This window comes from Loxodonta africana, chromosome 20, assembly GCF_030014295.1.
Source record: "Loxodonta africana isolate mLoxAfr1 chromosome 20, mLoxAfr1.hap2, whole genome shotgun sequence".
NCBI classification, from domain to species: domain Eukaryota; kingdom Metazoa; phylum Chordata; class Mammalia; order Proboscidea; family Elephantidae; genus Loxodonta; species Loxodonta africana.
The window spans coordinates 57,630,465-57,645,539 of record NC_087361.1 but is presented as its reverse complement, the minus strand read 5'-3'; the positions used below and the strand labels follow the sequence as shown (position 1 = coordinate 57,645,539).

Genomic DNA, 15,075 nt, shown 5'->3' with positions numbered 1-15,075 from the left:
GCATTTAGTGAGAGCCTCCTATGTGCCGAGTGCTCTCATAAGCTCTGGGGCTACAGCCGTAAGCAAAAGAGACAAAACCCCTGGCCTTGTGGAGCTTATAGTCCGATGGCCTGAGACAGTCAATGTTGTTAGCTGTCGTCAAGTTGGCTCCAACTCATGGCGGCCTTATGTATTGTATAAAAACAACCCGGCCCAGTCCTGAGCCATCTTCATGGTCGTTGGTACGTTTGAGTCCATTGTTGTGGCTATGGTGTCAATCCATCTCATTGAGAGTTTCCCTCATTTTCGTTGGCCTTCTGCTTCACCAAACATGATGTTCTTTTCTAGCCATTGGTCTTTCCCAGTGACACATCCAAAATAAGTGAGCTGAAGTCTCACAATCTTTGCTTCTCGGGAGCATTCTCATTGTATTTCTCCTGAGACTGGTTTGTTCATTCTTCTGGAAGTCCAGGATATAGTCAGTGTTCTTCCCCAACACCGTAATTCAGAGGCATCTCTCCTGTTTTCCTCTTCCATTGTCCAGCTTTCACATGCATATGAGGCGACTGAAAAGACCATGGCTTGAGCCAGGTGCACTTTAGTCATGAAGTGACTTTTTAAAACTTGAAAGAGGTCTTTTGCACCAGATTTGCCCCATAAATCAAAACTAAACCCATTGCCATGGAGTCAGTTCTGACTTACAGCAACCCTATAGGACAGGGTAGAACTGCCCACAGGGTTTCCAAGGCTGTAATCCTTACGGAAGCAGCTGCCACATCTTCCTCCCACATTTGTCCAGTAAGTACCGTTATTTAGTGCTATAAAGAAAACCAAAGTAAAAGGGCTAGGGAGGGCAGGGTGGGAGAGTTTGTAATTTAAAACAGGATGTCAGGAGCCCCTCAGAGAGAAAACGGTATTTGAGCAAAGACTTTAAGGTTTGGGTCCACAGGTATCTGGGGGAAGCATGTTCCAGGTGGAGCAAACGGCCAGTGCAAAGGCCCTGGGGCCAGCCCATGGGAGCAGTGGCAAGGTGACCAGTATGGCTGGGGCAGGTGAGGAGTTCAAACTGCCGCTTCCCCATTTCAAGTAGGGAATATTCAGCACAGAAAGCAGTCTTAGCAAAAAGACAGCCTGGCCTCCAAAATGTGTGCCCCATGCCACAGGAGGGACCACTTCAGGACTGTGTTTGGGAAGACCTAGGCTAGGGAAGCCCCGTGCACAAATGGACTTGGTGTTTGCTCACTTACCTGGTGCCAGGTGCCAGAGGACAAAGGCTCTTCCGGACCAAAGATACCGCTGATGCTGCTGCTGGTTCTCCTTGGAGCAGAGCAGCACATCTCTAGGAACCCCTGGGCAAACGGCAATGTCACCTGAGAAAGAGTGGCATTCTGTCTGACTTTGCCCCACTGGCTCGCTGTGATTTATCCTGTAGGAGCGAAGAGCACCACCCATCTATCCATTTGTCCTACTGTAATGGTTTGTGTGTTGCTGGGACACCGGAAGCTATATCATCAGTATTTCAAATAACAGCGAGGCCACCCATGGTGGACAGGTTTCAGTGGAGCTTCCAGACTAAGATAGACTAGGAAGAAAGGTCTGGTGATCTATTTCCAGACTAAGATTAGGAAGAAAAGCCTGGAGATCTACTCTGAAAATTAGCCAATGAAAGCCTTATAAATCACAACAGAACCTTGTCTGACTCACTTGCTTTGGACATACCATCAGGAGGGATCAGCCACTGGAGGAGGACATGATGTTTGGTGAAGCGGAGGACCAGCGAGGGCAAGGATGACTCTCAGTGAGATAGGTTGGCACAACAGCCACAACAATGGACTTGAACAGCGATATCCTGAGCATGAGCCAGGACCGGGCAACATTTCCTTCTGTTGTGTGGGGTCGCCGTGAGCTGGAGTCAATTGATGGCAGCTGACAACAACAGGGGAGGAAGGGCGTGGGCAAGGAGGAAGAACCGGCACAGGGAGTGTGGGTGAGATAGGGCCGGATGATTGTGCATGTAGGAGGTGAGTGTTCACCTGGAATATAGGTTCCTGTGGCCACTGAAACAAGGGGATGGGTAGGGGACCAAAAAGTCTTGTCATTTCCTAACCAACAAGAGGACCGGGAAGGGAGGCTCCAGATAAAGCTCGGCAGAGTGGCTCTCTTCTCAGCCCGCAGCCCTGACAGCCCCACAGTAGGCTCATTTCCCAGCCCACAGCCCTGACGGCCCCATAGCAGGCATCACAGTGAGACTAACGCTCCCCACTCTGGTGCAGCCATGAGGTGGTTAAGGAGAAGGGCAAAGCAGAGTGGACTGTCCCAGCCTGGTTGGCAAGGTTAGCAGGGAAGGGTCCATGAAGTCTTGAGAGAAGGGAGGAGTAGACCCATGTTCAAGATCACTGTCTTGGTCATCTAGCGCTGCTGTAACAGAAACACAAGTGGGTGGTGTCTTAGCTATCTAGTGCTGCTGTAACAGAAACACCACAAGTGGGTGGCTTTAATAAACAGAAGTTTATTCTGTCATAGTCTAGTAGGCTAGAAGTCCAAATCCAGGGCACCAGGTCCAGGGGAAGGCTTTTAGTTCTGGGGGAAGGTCCTTGTCATCTATCTTCCCCTGGTCTAGGAGCTTCTCAGTGCAGGAATCTGGGTACAAAGGATGCACTCCACTCCTGGCTCTTCTTCCTTGATGATATGTGGTCCCTGTCCTCTCTGCTTGCTTCTCTCTTTTACAAAAGAGATTGACTCAAGATACAACCTAATCCTGTAGATTGAGTCCTGCCTCATTAACGTAACTGCTCTAATACTGCCTCATTAACATCATAGAGGTTAGAATTTACAACACGTAGGTTTATCACATCAGATCACAAAATGGAGGATAACCACACAATACTGGGAATCATGGCCTAGTCAAGTCGACACACATTTTGGGGGACACAGTTCAATCCATGACATTAACTAGTAACTAATTGTCCAAGAGGCCCCCGGTGTAACAGCAGAGGGGAGGCAGATTCTTAGGACATGTTGTGCAAAGCTGTGACCACCAGCACACAGACAGGTAGGGTGGAATCCCAGGTTTGAATACTTTACACAGTGGTGGGGATCAAGGCAGGGCTCTGAAGACCAATTGGGCAGGTGGGCTTGGAATGGGATCCCAAAGGCCAGGCGATTGTTGTTGTTAGCTGCTCTGAGTCAGCTCTGACACATGGCTACCTCTTGTAGAACAGAATAAAACATTGCCCAGTCCTGTGCCGACTTGAAGCACTTACTAATGAAGATCAAAGGCCATAGCCTTCAGTATGGATTGCACCTCAGCATAAAGAAAACAAAAATCCTCACAACTGGACCAGTGAGCAACATCATGATGAATGGAGAAAAGACTGAGGTTGTCAAGGATTTCATTTTACTTAGATCCACAATCAACATGGAAGCAGCAGTCAAGAAATCAAAAGATGCATTGCATTGGGTAAATCGGCTGCAAAGGACCGCTTTAAAGTGCTGAAGAGCAAAGATGTCACCTTGAAGACTAAGGTGGGCCTGACCCAAGCCATGGTATTTTCAATTGCATCATATGCATGTGAAAGCTGGACAGTGAATAAGGAAGACCAAAGAAGAATCGACGCCTTTGAATTGTGGTGTTGGGGAAGAATATTGAATATACCATGGACTGCCAAAAGAACGAACAAATCTGTCTTGGAAGAAGTACAACCAAAATGCTCCTTAGAAGCAAGGATGGCGAGACTGCGTCTTACATACTTTGGACATGTTGTCAGGAGGGATCGGTCCCTGGAGAAGGACATCATGCTTGGCAGAGTACAGGTCAGCAGAAAAGAGGAAGACCCTCAACGAGGAAGACTGACAAAGTAGCTGCAACAATGAGCTCAAGCATAACAACGATTGTGAGGATGGCTCAGGACCGGGCAGTGTTGTGCATAGGGTCACTGAGTCGGAACCGACTCTACGGCACCTAACGACAGTCCTGTGCCATCTTCGTGATCACTGTTACGCTCAAATCCGTTGTTGCGGCCACTGTGTATTTTGAGTGCCTTCCAACCTAGGGGGCTTGTCTTCCAACACCGTATTGCACAATATTCTGTTGGGATCCATAGGGTTTTCATTGACTAATTTTCAGAAGTAGATCTCCAGGCCTTTCTTCCTAGTCTGTCCTAGTCTGGAAGCTCCACTGAAATCAACTCACCATGGGTGACCCTCCCAGTGGCCTAGCTTCCAGCATCATAACAATACACAAGCCACCACAGTACGTATGACAAACTGACAGACAGGTGGTGGGAAGGCCAGAAACCTGCACGAAAAAGGCAAAAGGAAAACTTTAAAAGTCCTCATGACATCTGAAGTTGTTCAAGAAAGCCCATGCTTAGAGCCGTCCAGCACAAACCCGTTTAGTAGGTAATTGCTGCAGACGTAATTGCTTTGAATGCTTTTAGAGCCCCTCAGAATAATCCATCTTAGTACTTTAATTCCAGCCTTCCAGATAAGGAGGCTGAGTGATGAAGAGACTTGCTGTGTCCACAGGAAAGTTGGTGGAAAAGCAGATTTAGAACTAAGAGTTCTTAGCACTCAGACCGGCAGTCACGTTTCCCTGGTGCCTGTCATTCTCTGGGGAGAAGAATTACAGCATCTGTTTGAACACCCTGAGCCTCCAAGGACCTAGCAGGTCTTACCTTCCTAAAGGTTAATTGTAAGCCCAGATCAATATGCCAGGGGTTTTGCTGGCATTTGCACGCAGTTCACACAGGGGTCTCTGTGTGCACACATTCCCAGCTGAGGTCCAACCAGTGCTTGACAGGACCTTGTAGAACCGAACTACATGAACAAGGAGAATCCACTTGTGTCCCACAATCTAATTCTATGCCCGTAGCAGTGTGTGCCCTCTGCTGTATTCACTTTGGGCTCACAGAAATTTGCGTTTCTAGGTGCAGGAAGTATGGAGGTGGGGGACTTGAGGAAGTAGGTGTGTTTTTCTCCTGCCCTCTTCCTCTGTGTGAGATTGGGTAGATGACATCCTTTCTGAGCTTCATGTCCCAGCCAGGGGGAAGAAAAAAAGAGTTGCTGACAAGTAAATTTTGACTCATGGTGACCCCATGTGTGCCAGAGTAGAACTGTGCTCAATAGAGTCTTCAACAGCTGTGATCTTTAAGAACTAGATTGCCAGGCCTTTGTTCCAAGGCACCTTGGTGGGTTCGAACCTCCAACCTTTCAGTTTGCAGCTGAGCACTTAACTGTCTGCACACCCAGGGACCCCTGGACATGGGTCAAAAGACAAGTGTCATTTTGCATCTTTCTCTAGCTCTGAAGTACTCTGACCTTGTGCAATTCTCTTAGCTTAATGACATGGGAAGAAATTGGGGTGAAAGTCAGGCTACCCGTGTTTGTATAACATCAGACAATATATAAACATGTAATATTTATTGTAATATCTATATTAACAAATATTATATTATAGATCATATATTTATACCACATTATACATTTTACTATATATACATTGTTACCTATGTACGTATTTACTAATATGTTTATATTAAATATATATTTTAAAATATGCATATACATATTTATATATTTAATAATATTTAAACAATCTATAATATTGGGCAACATTGCCCAGTGTTAAATTAGCCAGCAGTGGGTAGGTTTACAGTTAGGAAGGTTTACTTCAACACCTCCAAAATTGCAGATCTAGCAAATCAAAGAAAGGTAAATTCATGTTTTTATACCCAGATCCACATACTTAGTATTAGATTGATTGGCATGTATTTTTTAAATAAATAAAATATAAAAAAATGTCTGTAATAATGTGTTCATCTCCAAAGGGAGGAGGCTATAGTCAGAAGACCTACAGCTATATATGTATATACACAACACACACACACGTATACACACATGTACACACACACATGCACACACACATATACACATACAAGTACACACACATACACTTATGCATGCATACACACATATATACTCACACATTTATACACACATACACATGGGCACACACACATACACACACAAGCATATATACACGCACACATAATGAAACCTGTGAGAGCCAAAACTTGACGGGACTGCCGTGTTTTTCAAGTCCTACAAGTTTTCTGCCTTTGATAGTGCAGTCTTACCCCTTTTCTATCACTTGTTTTAGTGGAAAATATTTGAGTTTTCCTTCTCTGACGGGTTTCCGCCTTACAGAGGTTGCAGCTTTCGCAGGTTTCACAGTATGAAAGTTCCCGGGATGGAAAAAAACGGTTTGATCTTGGCCACTAAGCAAAAGGTCGGCATTTTGAACCCACCCAGCAGCTCCTCAAAGAAAGACTTGGTGATCTGCTCCTGTAAAGACTGCAGCCAAGAAAACCCTATGTAGCAGCTGTAATCTGTCACCCGTGGGGTCACCATGGGTCAGAATGGACTCTTGCGCAGCTGGTTTGGTGTTACTGAGTATCTTTTTGGTATTATCATTTTGCATAGATTTTTCTCAACTGCTCATCACGGCAATGCTTTGAGTATACACCTTTCTAATTTATTTTTCTGTTGAGAATCTATCAAGAAAACTAGTAAACTTGTATCAGAAACATGGAATAACATGTTGGTGACTGCCAGAAAACTGCTTATTCTCTCTAGCAAAAATGTTCTAGGAAGAGGTGGCAATTTATCTGTATCTCTTTTCTTTGATGGAAGATCCTATACTACATTTCAGTTACTTACAGCCAGAGATCCCGGGGTTTCTCGAAAATGACAGGTCAGTTGTCTATGAGCTATGCCTGCTTGCTCAGTCTAGTGTTTAGAGCATAAAACTGGAAGCCGTTCTCATCACAAACTATCCTAACACTTCTGGATGCCCTAGTTTGCGGCCATCCCAGAAAAGTACGGGACGTATGTCTTTGAAATAAAGAAGTAATGTTTAGAGGGTGGGAATTTATTCTCTTCTTCTTTTTGGTGATTCTGCATAAATAATAAAATTCGAATTGAGTACTTTTTCCAAAAATGTGAAAATGGCAACAAACCTAATGTAGGACCCTTTTAAATTCTGCTTAAGATTTAGTAAGCTGCCGCAGTATGAGATCTCAAGGTGGCCACTGTTCTAAGCACCACCATGCAAACACTGGAGAGGCTGGATGGTGTGAATGGTTAAGGGCTGCTAACTGAAAGGCTGGTGATTGACGTTCACCCAGGCGTGCCTCGGAAGAAAGGCCTGGTGATCTGCTTCTGAAAAAAATCAGCCATTGAAAACGCTATGGAACACAGTTCTACTCTGACCCAACACATGGGGTCTCCCTGAGTTGGAATCTACTTGACGGCACGCGGTTTGTTTCTTCAGGCCTATGTTCAAAATTGACTCCTAGAAAGGAGGCTGCCTGAAAGTAAACGTCCAGGGTGGCCGTTGCACTGTAATTCTATCAAAGTTGGATCCAAGTTTGAACCCCTGTTACTCACTAAGGCCCACAGACCATTTGCCCTCCGCGAGAAAGAAGAAAAGTGAATTTTATAGCGGACATTTCCCATGCCGCTCTTACTTAAAATTCAGGGGCAACTGGACATTTTAATTCCACACAGATAACAGGAAACTATAGACATAAAACATTCATTTTCTCCAGCTTAAAAGTTCATATCGGAAGCTCCTGTGTTTCGTGCAAAATATTGCTATTTGGCGTATGAAATCGAATGGCTTCAGAAAGGAAGAATTAGGTGTTCTTTTGATCCAGCTTATAAGTGCATCTGAACCACAGCTTTAATGCTTTAATAATTTTCCTCCCCCCGTGCCGTGGTGTTACAACTCTCCAATACTGTTGGGAGTAAGGGGCTCCCAGATCCATGCAGAAGCAGGACGATTACTGCCGTTCCCAGGATCAGCTTGGGCAGGGTGTGGAATGAATTCTCCCCCACCCTCCAGCACTAAACCAGCCCGAGACTCTTAGGGCTTAGGAAATAGCTTAGAGTGAAGAATTGCTTTCTCTGAGAGCTATGCCCAAACATTCCTGCTAAAGCAGACAGTCATCAGTTAATCTCTGTAAATGACTACAATTTTGGCAGGTGTCAGCTGGTACAGAAATTGCTCACATGTTCAAACTTTTTTTTTTTTTTTAAGCATAGGGCAATGAGGGGGGACAAGTAAAAAGATAATCTCATGTCGCATGTGTCCACAGAAGTGGCTTACCTGAAATGACTTGTTCCTGCTGGGTTTCCTGGTGGCTTGTGTCCCCACGCTTGGTGGCTGAGGCAGACACAGTTAAGTGACCTTTATCAGAGGCTGACATAGACGTCACCACGCCGAGTGCCATGTATCCAGAAAGATCTTGTGCACATCATTCCCTGGGGTCACTTGCTGTCCTTGACCCGGTGTTCTTCAAAGCACCACTGGGCGCCCAAGGAATGGGAAGTTTCTTTGAATTAAACCTGCTAGAAGCCTCTGCACCATTACATCGTTGATCGGCATTCTATCTGAGGTGGTAGAACTTTCCAGAAGCATTTGTCCTTCCTTAGGCCATAGGTAGCACAAACTACTAAGTGTTCAACTGCTAGTCAAAAGGTTGGCAATTCAAACCCACCCAGAGGTGGTTCAGGAGACAGACCTGAGGATCTACTTCCGAAAGGTCACAGCCTTGAAAACATACGGAGCAGTTCTACTCTGCACACGCGGGGTCCCCGTGAGTCGGAATAGACTTGATGGCAACCAACAACAACAATCCTTTCAATAATGCTAAATTGACAATTAAACTGGAGCAGACAGCTATTACATATCCTGCCTTCATCTCTCCTTGACTCCCAGACATTAGGTAGATATTTAAAGGGCTGAATTGTTGTGTTTTGAATGGATTTTGAGTGGGGATTGTTTGTTTTTCTGCAAGAAAACTTCAGGTTTCTCTGTCTGGTCATCAGGAAGTTGTGAATCAGCCACAAAGAGGAGGTAGGCACTGAGGAGAGGTCCATTAGAGAGAGACGCTGAGTTACCACCATGACTGAGAGAAACAGAATGTTCTAGAAAAAGATGCTGCCATGCTTCTAAGGAAGTGGGAGGATGGGGTTGCTCCAGGACCTGACCCCACAGCTTTTAGTCCACAGGCCGGTGCTTAAAATACTCACCCCTGAAGAGACCTCACGTGTGTGCCTTTGTGACTCAGGGTGTTTTGCTTCAAGTCGAGTTGTGGGCCGGGGCGCTGAATCAGAGTCCAGATTTGCATTGGTGACAAATGAAAGAGGGAGCAGTGCATTTCAACTGTGCAAATATTATGCTTAAGTATTTTTCCTCATTTTGGAGCCAAACAGCTCTTGTTAATGATAAAATCACTGCAATATAGTGGGCCCTTCTTCAGGCCTGGAATTTGAGACCATGTAAACTGTGCCAAGGGCCTGACAGCAGGCAGAAACGGCAAGGCACGGAGATTTGGGGCCATAATACAAGTTATAAAATTTAATTTTATAATTGAGGCGATTGGGAACTGAGAACATACCTCCCCCACCCCTGCTCTTACCCCTGGCTGGCAGTGGAATCAAGGATCCTCTTTCTAATTGAAGGCTGAGTTAGGGCAAGTGAAAGAACACTTTATTGTGGTGACAAGCAGGCCTCTCCAGTCTTGTTCTGGGGAGGCTTGACAATCAGGGTTTTTTGTGTGTGAGATGGTCAATGCGTCTTTATTCAAACCACAGGGGTTAGAGGGAGTGGGCGGGTATACTCCTTGCCCCTGTGGCTTAGGGCTCAGTCTCTAGTTCAAAGGCATGTTGATGGTAGACAAAGAGAGATGGGCCCACCCTCCTGGCCTGGCCTGGTGATAGTGATTTTGCTGAGGAGTGAGGAGAGGCCACCTGACTCCACAGACACTGAGGGGCCATCTTGGATTTCTAAGCCACGTGGAGAACCTCACCAAGTCAACCAGTGGCTCTCCTGGGGCCTCGGTAGGCTCAGCCTGCTGGGAACGCTGGACATGGCAGGCCACAACCTCCTGTCAACTCCCTCTGAGGGAGTGCAGCGGGAGGTTGGCTTCCAGGAAGAGAGCAGGCTCCCAAAAAGCTCATGAGGAGGGAGAGATAGGCCGAGGGCCTCCCCAGGGCCTGTGGGTTCCCAGCCACACCGCGTTTCCTTTGTGAAGGGGTGGTCGCTGAGCTCCAGGGCCCACTCTCCTGCCTCTGGAACCTGCCTGTGGTTGGGTAGTTGGGTTTGCAGTCAGGAGCTGCTGTCCGGCAGTGTGTGAGCCCCTGGAAGTTACCTTTCCTGCTGCCATAGCTCAGCCATGGCGTGTGGCCCAGCGCCAGCAGCCAGCACACCTCCCTTGCCGTCCACCCACCACTAAGCCCTGTCTGTCCACTGCTTCCTGCCCAGTGGAGATGGGTGCAGAAGGTGGGCTGGGAGGACCCTGTGGCCAGTGTGGCAGAGGGCCCAGTCGGCTTTGTGGATAGCAGCTCCGAGCACCCCTGGGAGACCCCACCTTGGCAAATCTCTGCATATCCACATTCGGTGTGGGGAAAAGGAGGGGAAAGACAAGAAAGCGCCAGTTTTAGAAAACCCACAGAACATTCTCTGATCTCTCCCCCTCCCCACCCCCACCCCCACTAGGACACCGGCAGAAGCTAGATGACCAGGCCAAGCCGGGGAGCTTGTCCTTCTCCGAGCGTCTCAGTGAGCTGGAGCAGCTACGGCGCACAGCCATGAGGGTCAGCCCGCACCACCCAGCCCCCACACCCAGCCGCTCTTCCGTGAACCACGCCACTGCCTTTAACCCTCAGCCTCAGAGTCAGATTCAGGGTAAGTACCCGCAAGAACCCGCCACCCACCTGTCTCCTGGGCCACTAGCCACAGACCTGGCCGCCAGGCCAAGCGGCATCTCCTCAAAGCTCACAGGGTGGGCCTGGGACCAGCAGCACCCCAAGACCCGGAAGCTCGTTAGTCGTGCAGCGTGTTGGGTCCCACCCCAGGCCTACTGAGTCAGAATCTATGTTGTAATAAGATCCCAGGTGGAGCCGCACTGCATACAGGAGGTATGGGGTGTGTGTGTGTGTGTGTGTGTGTGTGTGTGTGTGTGTGTGTGTGTACATATATACACATATACACTCTTGAGTTTTTTACGATCATCTTTAGCTATGCTATTTTCTGACTTACCTGTTAGGTTTGAAGATACAGATCACACATCAGACAAACTGAAGGTAGACATGTTTCAAGTTCTTGTCATCTTCAGATTATTTGTGGGGTTTTGAATCAAATATATGCTTTTTCAGGATTAAAAAATACAAAGAAATACTAGGAATGTATAGATGCCGTCATATAAAGAGTATTTTCTGAGAATCATTAAAGAATGCAGCTCCACCCCCACCCCGTGGTGCTAGCTGGTGATTGCAAACACACTGTAAAATGCAGTAATCGCGTAAAACCCACTCTGCCAAATTCAGTAACGCACAAAGCTCTGGAGACCCCACAGACAAAATCCTTTACCCTGTGGGAACCCCTGGCCTCACTGGTTGCTCCGAGTGTCACTGGCAGTGGGCGCAATGGCAGCATTTTCTCTGAGCCGTGCAGGGCGGCTGAGTGTGCTGAAGGCAGCAGGTGTGACGAAGGCAGAGGAAGTTGAGCAGCACATCTCCGGTAAGGTGCCAGCGCCTCAGGGATGCCAGCACTGATTGGCTCCCCCAGGCCTGTGCTGGTCCTTAATGCTCTTTCCCTCAGTGGACTGCCTTGTGTGTGTACAGGCATCTTACATTCTTTAGATTTTCCTGGCCAGTAACGCTCCTTTGTGGTCCCTGAGTGCCGAAAGGGTTTGCTTTCAACTACTAGACTACAGCCCTAGCGGTTGGTGGTTCTACCCCACCCTGCGGTGCCATGAAGAAGGGCCTGGCCATCTGCTCCCGTAAAGATTATAGCCAAGAAGACCCTACGGAGCACAGTCCTACTCTGTAACACATGGCTCGCCATGAGTCGGAATTGACTTGAAGGCAATGGTTTGGTGTTTGGTTTTAGTGCTCTTCGGGGTTAGCACACGTGAACCCTCTCTCTTTCCCAGAGCATGAGGAGGGGCCATGATCAACTTCTGTAGCTATGCTTCTGGAAAGGTTCTTTCATAGGAGTGAAAAATTCCCAAAGAAACTTTCCAATAAAATACAACGCTGGAAGCTGCTAAGTGGCCTCTCTGTAGTTTAGCCCTTTTTTATACAAACAGAAACCCAAAGCTTTATGTTTTGGGGCTGCTTTTCATCTAAGTTCTCATCTTAGGAAGCGGAGCCGTGAAATCATCTGTTGCCTGGTGCTTAATAATCATGGATAATTATTCAAAAATGCATATTGATTTTTTAAAAGACATTCCAAAACACAGGGTGGGTGGTAAATGAGGTAAAATGGCACTTTAAGTGAGAGGGCTGGGCTGGGGTGAAATGATACTTTTCTTCTAAAGAAAACAAAGCACTCACAAGGTTTTCCCCGCCTTCTGTTTAGGGTCCTTTACGTGGGTTTACGTCTCCCGGGCTCCACGTGTAAAACAACCGAGGGAAGTCTTTCTTCTCGTTCCCTCGTCGTCTAACTGACCGTTAGACAAGTGGACAAAGGGCTGTGCCTTTTCCTACTGATAACCGGTTGCCATGGAGTTGACTCTGACTTATGGGGACCTCACATGTGTCAGAGTATTTCTGTGCTCCATAGGGTTTTCGATGACTGATTTTCCAAAAGTAGATCACCAGGCCTTTCTACCGACGTGCCTCTGGGTGCACTCAAACCTCCAACCTTTCTGTTAGCGGCTGAGTGTGTTAACCATTTGCATCACCCATGGACCCCTTTCCCACTAATAAAAAAACAAAAACCAAACCTGCTGCTGTTGAGTCCATCCGGATTCACGGCGACCCCATGTGTTACAGAGTAGACTGCTCCATAGGGTTTTCTTGGCTTTATCCTTATGGAAACAGATGGCCAGGCCTTTCTTCCTCAGTGCCACTGAGTGAGTTTGAACCACAGCCCTTTAGGTTAGTAGTTGAGTCCAAAACATCTGCACCACCCAGGGACCTTTTTCCAGCTAATACTGGAACTAAAAATATTAAGCATTTTTAAAAGTGCCTTTTAAGGGCAATGGAAAATTCACCCACAGAGGGGCAAACTGAGGTTGTCACCACTGACTCTGCTTTGTTTCAGATAATTTTGGCAAGGATCACATCCGATCTCCCTCTTTATCAGATGTGGTCACTGAGCCAAAAAAGAAAAAAGGTGGGGAGGCCTATTGAATTCTTTCCTCAGCAGCCAGCAGCCCTGTGGGGCAGGCATTACCGCGGACATGAATTCTTCAGCTACTCTGAAAATACTGTGTGCCTAGCAGAGTGTCAGGTCTAACATGGGGCCATCAGTCCTTCCTTATTCCTTTTAAAACCTCTTTCTGCAGCATCGAAGCAATAACAGCTGGCTCTGAGAGCTCCCCAGGGAGGAGTCCCACTTTAAAGAACGTGTTAACTGTGTTGCTGCTGAGCTCTGTTTCCAAAATATGTATTTAATATTCAGTGCTTCACTGGTAAAGTTGTAGGAACAACTTTTAAAAAATAAGTATCTGGGATATTTTCATGTAAAACCACTTTTCCTCTTTTTTTCCCCCCCAAAAGAAAATGCTGTTTTACCCTAGTGTGCTTTGAGTTAGACCCTTGAGATTTTTCCTGAAATTAGAACATTAACAGGGATAATATTAAAGTCTCTTGCAGCTGGAGCCTTCATTTTGTTCTTTACACGTAGGAAAATGGTTCATTTCCAGGCTTAGCCATGGAGCTTCGATATTACATGTAAGAAGACACTTAACACAAAAATACCACGTGTGTTTATGGCTCCCTTTGAAATGGCAGCAGTCATGTTTAAGAAAAAGCACCCCAAAGTTCTCAGAGCAGCTCTGCAGCAGCACTGGGCTGACGAGTGAATGTCTTCAGCGTCAGTGAAATGTCTGCAACCAGGGGGCTTGGGAGACCGCTGGGGTTTACAGGGAGGCTGGGCGACGCCATCGTGCCATAACTTCGTGGGGAGGGACAGCCCTGCCCCCTTAGCTCTGTGGGTAGGAAATCACGGATATAGAATAATGCCTCTATTTACCTAGAATCAGATGTGCTTGAGAACCCCTCGGAACAGACATCTGCAATGATCTGACACCGGGCACAGATGGAGAGGGAGGCAGGTTGCCATGCCACCAAACCACTGTTTATTTGTTGAGGTTTTAACTATAAAGGGGCTGAGGTTAATTTCAACTTCCTATTTTACCAGGTCTTAAAAACTGAATAGCAGGCCATTTATGTCCTGGGCACACAGTTATGCAAGCCAAGACATCATAAATTTCTACAGTCTGGTTTTATCATTCTCTTATATCCATGGGGAGGAAAAGGTGCACCTGTCCTTTTAAAAGATCCAACCAGAAGATTCCAGAGAAACAGCCGTACTGCCGGTTCAGTCACTCCTCCCATGGAGAGGACCTCAGGCATCCAGGGCAAGTCATTTTAAGAATTTGACTCCTGATTTACCAAAAATGATGAACCACATTTAAAAGTATGTCACTTCCTCCTTTCTGGGAAGATGGGGACCGAGTAATCTCTGATGGTGCAGAAAACTGTCGCAACCAGAAAAATTATGAGACCTGCTTTGTGGTTCTTGTGTGTGTTGCCAAGAACGTCTGGGTGTAAGATTTGACTCTTCAACTTGACCAGCTGAGATATTTTGGCATGGGTCAGACCCTTCGTAGACATTGTTTTGTTCTCACAACAGTCTTGTAGTATGGTTTACAGATTTAGAAACTGAACCCAGAGGTTAAAAATTGTCCGGCATCTCCAGGACAGTAGGTGATGGAACTGACACTCAAACCCACTCCTTTCTGACTCCAGATTGAGTGCTGCTGGAGAAGAGGCAGGTACTTCTGTGCCCACATTCTTTAATCAAGGATCCGTTAGACACAGGACCCATCAGTGTCAGGTAGAATCCCAGTCGCCAAGGGACAGGTGGGGGATGTTGGACTAGGCACTCGCTTGGCTGTCCTGCACTGTATGTGTTCTGTTATGATCAGACCTTCATAATGGTGCTGACTTTCAGGCCCTGTGCACCTGCTTAGGGACCAGACTCTGCAGTGGGTACCCTGGTAAATCCTCTCCTTT

The 15,075-nt window shown here is 46.8% G+C and overlaps 1 protein-coding gene across 3 annotated transcripts in view; it reads left to right on the top strand.

Moving 5' to 3' along the window:
* Positions 1-15,075, top strand: part of RUNX1 (RUNX family transcription factor 1) — a 305,359-nt gene that overhangs the window by 237,128 nt on the left and 53,156 nt on the right. For 2 of the 3 annotated variants that reach the window (XM_064273229.1, XM_064273228.1), the window contains exon 6: positions 10,544-10,732. The exons of the other annotated variant lie outside the window; for it this stretch is intronic. In XM_064273229.1, the coding sequence (XP_064129299.1) occupies positions 10,544-10,732 (189 nt within the window). The remainder of the gene's footprint in view (positions 1-10,543; positions 10,733-15,075) is intronic. 3 annotated transcript variants of the gene reach the window in all.